This window comes from Eurytemora carolleeae, unplaced genomic scaffold, assembly GCF_000591075.1.
Source record: "Eurytemora carolleeae unplaced genomic scaffold, Eaff_2.0 scaffold567, whole genome shotgun sequence".
NCBI classification, from domain to species: Eukaryota; Metazoa; Arthropoda; class Copepoda; order Calanoida; family Temoridae; genus Eurytemora; species Eurytemora carolleeae.
This window is the reverse complement of record NW_019396458.1, coordinates 153,847-160,580: the sequence shown is the minus strand read 5'-3', so window position 1 is coordinate 160,580 and position 6,734 is coordinate 153,847. Positions and strand designations below refer to the sequence as shown.

The 6,734-nt window shown below is 34.3% G+C and overlaps 1 protein-coding gene across 2 annotated transcripts in view; it reads right to left on the bottom strand.

Annotated features, from left to right (window-relative positions):
• The window catches only part of LOC111703662 (uncharacterized), a 64,327-nt gene that overhangs the window by 41,195 nt on the left and 16,398 nt on the right, over window positions 1-6,734 (bottom strand). For both annotated transcript variants that reach the window (XM_023475681.1, XM_023475682.1), the window contains exons 2-4: window positions 3,914-4,145; window positions 1,001-1,062; window positions 447-527 (exon numbers count right to left, since the gene is read on the bottom strand). In XM_023475681.1, the coding sequence (XP_023331449.1) occupies window positions 447-527; window positions 1,001-1,062; window positions 3,914-4,018 (248 nt within the window). In that variant the 5' untranslated portion in view covers window positions 4,019-4,145. The remainder of the gene's footprint in view (window positions 1-446; window positions 528-1,000; window positions 1,063-3,913; window positions 4,146-6,734) is intronic.

Below are 6,734 nucleotides of genomic sequence, written 5' to 3'. Positions count from 1 at the left end.
CCCCCCCCCCATCCCCTCATTATTTGGGTCCCCTTAACCCTCCCTCCTCCATTACATACTGCTCCATTTCTTCTGCATATTTATTTTCTGCTTCCCACCCCCTCTCTTCATGGTTTCAGTATCTCAAAAGTACAATATAAACACAACAGAGCCAAAACTTCAGACAGAGTATCGGAAACCTGGTTTCAAGAATGGGGTCAGGCAGTTTTGTAGATACTAATATTTTTGTTAAGAAATGTTATTTCATGCGGTTTCTTTACATTCACTTTTTGTTTTCTGATTTCTTAAATTAAAATCAACGAAAATGTCTAGACCCCAAAAAGGAAACTCGGGAGTTTGGTTCAACGAAACTCTCTTAAATTTCCGACTCTTTAATTAACCCGTGTACACCAGAATATATATATACAAGCACCGTATGTACGCTGTACATAACTATCTAATTTTACCTCATGTACTCTCTCTCGTGAGAGACTGGCGACAGAAACCTTTTCATGTACTTTGCAGCTGTCGGTTGAACAGAGTCCATTCTAAAATAGTTAGGTATACTGTGGTGTACACTTGTACAGTGTACAGTGTACAGTGTACACTTGTACAGTGTACACAACTTTATGGTATAAAAAATGTTTATAAATAAACGTCTTCTTAATTTTAAAAGTATTTTTTGGAGAGAAGATTTATTATTCATTCCCCTTTTCCATCTGTAATCAAAGTTACGAGGGGGGGGGGATAAAATACTTATTCTTGTATAATCCATAACTGATTTTTTTATGAACTAACATTTTCTGCAAAAAGTAAAATAAAGTTTTATTCAGCATGGAAAAATGTTGAAATAAATAAACTCTTTTTTCCACCTTCTATCTACTAAAATAAAATTTAATATAGTGAATGGTTCTCGAAAATTTAAAAGTAAAAATATAAAATTTAACTGGCAAATGTATGATACTTTTAACCCAAAATACTGGGGGGGGGGTATTTTGAAGGGAAATATTTTAAAAATTACCTTGATCTTCCTCCACCAGGGGGCTCTCTAGCAATCATATTCAAATGTCCATTGGTCTTCGCCTAATAAAATAAATATTTTAAAAAAAATCATAATTGTGAATACGAAGTCCAGAATATTATGAATAAAAGTTGAATTATTTAACAACTATAAGTGGATCGTCGAAGATTGATTGAGTGATGTGTTCACAACGATACCCTTTAATACCTTTTTTTAAATTTACGTTCCCACTCCCTTTAAGAACAAAGTATTTAACTGCTTAACAGTTTAACTAAAGGTGAAAAATGAGAAATGGTTGAACTGATCTTTGCCAAGTTTTCTTTTTTCCTGCCATTATAAATTGACAGCCTATTCCAGGGGGTTCATCTATTTGTGGCATATTTAATGGAAAAAGGTGCTATTTGTGGCAGATGTATTGGAATAAGGTGCTATTTGTGGCAGATATATGGAATAAGGTTCTATTTGTGGCAGATATATGGAATGAGGTACTATTTGTGGCATATTTAATGGAAAAAGGTAAAATTTGTGGCATATTTAATGGGAAAAGGTACTATTTGTGGCATATTTAATGGAATAAGGTACTATTTGTGGCATATTTAATGGAAAAAGGTACTATTTGTGGCAGATGTATTGGAATAAGGTGCTATTTGTGGCATATTTAATGAAATAAGGTACTATTTACATGGCATATTTAATGGAAAAAGGTACTATTTGTGGCATATTTAATGAAATAAGGTACTATTTGTGGCATATTTAATGGAAAAAGGTACTATTTGTGGCAGATGTATTGGAATGTGGCATATTTAATGAAATAAGGTACTATTTACATGGCATATTTAATGGAAAAAGGTACTATTTGTGGCATATTTAATGAAATAAGGTACTATTTGTGGCAGATGTATTGAAATAAGGTACTATTTGTGGCATATCTAATGGAAAAAGGTATTATTTGTGGCAGATTTAATGGAAAAAGGTACTATTTGTGCCAGTTGTATTGGAATAAGGTGCTATTTGTGGCATATTTATAGAAAAAGGTACTATTTGTGCCAGATGTATTGGAATAAGGTGCTATTTGTGGAATATTTAATGGAAAAGGTACTATTTAAGGCAGATGTATTGGCATAAGGTACTATTTGTGGCCGATGTATTGGAATAAGGTGCTATTTGTGGCAGATATAAGAAATAAGGCGCTGTTTGTGGCAGATGTATTGAATAAGGTGCTATTTGTGGCAGATATAAGGAATAAGGCTCTGTTTGTGGCAGATGTATTGGATAAGGTGCTATTTGTGGCAGATATATGCAATAAGGCGCCGTTTGTGCCAGATTTATTGAATAAGAAGATATTTGTGGCAGATTTATTGAATAAGAAGATATTTGTGGCAGATTTATGGACTAAGATTTTATTTTTGGCAATTTTTTTTTTGAAAAATATGCTGTTTGTTGAACAAAGTGCTATTTGTGACAGATTTTGTTGAAAAAAGTGCTATTTGTGGCAGATTTTGTAAATAAAAAGTGTCATTTGTTGCAGATTTATGAATTAAGGTGCTATTTGAGGCAGATTTTATGGAATGAAGTGCTATTTGTGGCATATTTATTGACTAAAATAATTCTTGTAGCAGATTTTATTGTCTTGGACCCTTTTATGACAGATTTTATGATTCTTAATGTTGTTATGCTGTGTGACATTTTTTTTGGGTGTAATGGGTTTATATTGTACAATGTTCACCCAGATTAATCCTAGATCAACTCTATAAGATACTATATTATAAAATAATACAAGACTTGAAAAATGCTGCCTTTCCTTAATATTTTCATTTTCCCCATCTATGGGGGGGGGGTTAATTATTTTTCCAAGCCTGGAGTTGGACGTTTAAAAAGTATACTAGAACAAGATGATTAATAACAACACTTTCACATTCAATATAAACATCTAGTGTGGTCCACAGGATTTGTGTAGGGTCAGGTAGGGTAATTTTGTGGTCCAGTAGGGTTATTGTGTGGTACAGTAGGGATATGGTGAGGTAAAGGAAGGGATATGTGAGGTACAGTAGAGATATTTTGGGGTACAGTAGGGATATTGTGTGGTTCAGTAGGGTTATTGTGTGGTACAGTAGGGATATTGTGTGGTACAGTAAGGATATTGTGTGGTACAGTAGGGATATGGTGTGGTAAAAGAAGGGATATTGTGTGGTACAGTAGGGATATTGTGTGGTACAGTAGGGATATTGTGTGGTACAGTAGGGATATGGATATTGTGTGGTACAGTAGGGATATTGTATGGTACAGTAGGGATATTGTGTGGTACAGTAGGGATATTGTGTGGTACAGTAGGGATATTGTGTGGTATAATAGGGATATTGTGTGGTACAGTAGGGATATTGTGTGGTACAGCAGGGATATTGTGTGGTACGGCAGGGATATTGTGTGGTATAATAGGGATATTTTGAGGTACAGTAGGGATATTGTGTGGTACAGGGGTATTTTCATACCCTCCATAACCAGATCCCTACTCATCCTTCCCATTCCTTAGCTAGCCCTCCCCAAGGTTATATGCAAGGAAAGTTATTTCAGAGGTGACACGCATCTTTTGTACTGCAGTGTACTGTCTCTGGGCGGTAATGTAAACAAAAGACAGATGTCACAGCCTGACATGGGATTCATCTTTCACATAAAAAATCAATGAAATATTCTGGTCAAAGAATATTATTATGTGAATTATCAAAATAATCAAAATTAAATGCTTTTATCCTCCTCGGATACTAAACGAACACTGATGCATCTATTTTTGTTTACAATTCCGCCCAGAGAGAACTGGTTACAATATGTACACAGAGCATACGCAACTGCAATTAACTTTCCTTGCATTATAACCTTGGCCCTCCCTACCTCTCCCAATCCAATTCTAATGCTAACCTTAGTTTCTATCTGTGGAGACCCAGGGTGTGAATTAAGAGCTGTAAGATGTCCCAGAGACTTGGACTTCTTCTTCATCGACATAATCGAGTGCTTTTGGAACATCTTGCCGACATCCGGGAGATCTGACGTCACTAGAACAGCTGGTGACGTCACAGAAATTGCGGATTTATAGTCATCTTATTAGCAGATTTATCTGTCTGCAGTGCACACAGCAGACGCATTATGGATCCTAAAATACGCAATTTTTAAACTTTGAATATTAACGTTTTAACAACCGACAAATTTAAACTGTAATTTTGCGCTTTTTTGCTTGGACTTCACCATTAACAGGTTGGAGTAGGGAGGGGGAGGATAAAACGTGTCTGATATTTGGACATTTAGAAAATAATGAAAGTCTTGATATAACATGTATTTTTACATCTAACTAGAAAATAGGACTTTTTACAACTATGGACAAAGATATTAAACTGTCAGATTGTCAGATTGTTAGATTCCCAGATTGTCAGATTGTCAGATTGTCAGATTGCCAGATTGTCAGATTCCCAGATTGTCAGATTGTCAGATTGTCAGATTGTCAGATTGTCAGATTGTCAGATTGTCAGATTGTCAGATTGTCAGATTGTCACATTGTCACATTGTCAGATCGACAACATGTTACTTTTTCGTTAAAGAATAAAAACCGAAAATTGATTGATTATACACAGGCATAACTTTTTTATTGTTTAATACATTTTTAACGACCTAAACGCAATAAAATAAGGTTAAAATATCCTGCTTTATAATATTTAACTTATTTTGTATCGTATCGTATTTATTATAGTCTGGTATTGAATGTAAAACAACACTCTTTCTTCTGGTAATTCAATTCTGCTAGCTTGCATTATTTCAGGTTTTAATATAATCCTATCTATCTATCTATCTATCTATCTATCTATCTATCTATCTATCTATCTATCTATCTATCTATCTATCTATCTATCTATCTATCTATCTATCTATCCACTCCCAGTAAAAGTTTGAAGCCGAGAGGAGCAGATTATGTTGGTGCTTTAAACCCACATGTATCTGAAGGAAAACAACAACAAAAAGTCCATTTTACCAAGTTCTGATTGAAGAAAAACATCAAAAATAATCAAAAATTCTCAACTTATAAAAGATCTAAGTAATGACACTAGAGATGAAGAGGTGAAAAGACCTGGAAACTTTCATGTACATTTTGTTAATCTTGAACGCTAGATCTCGATATCCATTGGGGGAAATTTTGAATGTGAGGATTAATACTTCATCCCTAATTAAAGTTATCACTGCATGGCAATTCGTAGAACTTAATCCATAATTAAAGTTATCACTGCATGGCAATCCGTAGAACTTAATCCCTAATTAAAGTTATCACTGCATGGCAATTCGTAGAACTTAATCCATAATTAATGTTATCACTGCATGGCAATCCGTAGAACTTGAGATTGAGATCAATATACTCGATCTCAAAATTCACAACAAATAATTCTGACTCAAACTTGAAAGAAAAACTGGTTTCGTAAACTTGATAATCATTTTAAAGTTTTTGTCTCACCGAAGAACAATAAAGTCTCGTGTTTTTTGTTCTAACAAAAACAAGATTTGATTTCATTTTATCAAACATCTCATTTATTATTATCAAGAATTACGTGTTCTTTATCTTATTGTATATAAGTGTGACTACACTGTCGTGTGTAGTACTTTAATAAATAACAGCCATTAAGTTTTCTAAGAACGTTTACTGTTTACTGTACTTGATAAAAAGCTGCGGACACTTGAAGGGACTAAAGGAGACATAATTTACAATAACCCTCTGTAAAGAAATAGAAAAACAGAGGAATGCCCGATGCACAACGGTACTTTCTATTGTGACAAGTTTCATTGGGTTTGAAGCATTAAATCCGCAAGGTCAGTTTTTACAGAAGAATTATCAGTTTTTAAATAGAAACATTAAGATGATATCCTATTTATCCTTCATCAGACAAAGATTTAAAGGTACAATTGTGAATCAAACATACCAGTACCACTTGAAATTTCGCCTATAGTCCCTTGTAATGTGAGAAAAAAAAGATGTCATGTTAAACTTTTATTTTAAAAAAATGGCACACAAAACCAAACCTAAAGTATTGCGTGTAATGACAGAAAGCCAAGATTACCTAAAATCTTCAATTCTGAAGGAAAAAACTGGGTGTGGTGTTAATTCACAGAAGACGGGGGGGGGGGGGGGGGGGGGGTAGGGGATAATATTTAGGAAATTGTAAAAACTAGAAAAACACTCCCTAGTCTCGTCAGTATTGACATGCAATACTTTATCCAAAGAAAAAAAATGATCCTAGGTCGGGGTTTTCTTTAGGACAAAAACAGTTCCATTTTTAGGGAAACAAAAGTAAAGTACGTTCACTTATGCCATTACAAATTTTTTAACCAAACAAAAAAAAAATTTATTCGTGGTTTTGTTTAATATCAAATTTTAATTTTAAAAGTTTAGGATAACGTTTCTTTATATATCAGACCCTTTCTATTTCTTTCATAACCCCCCCCCACTCCTCCAAGTTTTTGTATCATACCCCCCCCTCTCCCCAACACTCCTCGATCAATCCAAAGGATCATGAAACAAATAGCAAAGCATAGCATGGCATATACAATTATCTAAATTCTTTGTTTCAACAAGCCTGGTTAAAAACCTAGATTTTCATGATGAGGGGGGGGGGGAGGGAGGAGTTAAGGGAGAAACTCAAAAAAGTGTAGAATTATTAAGATTTCCGAGAAGGTTGGGAAACAATACTTATAAAGGAACGGG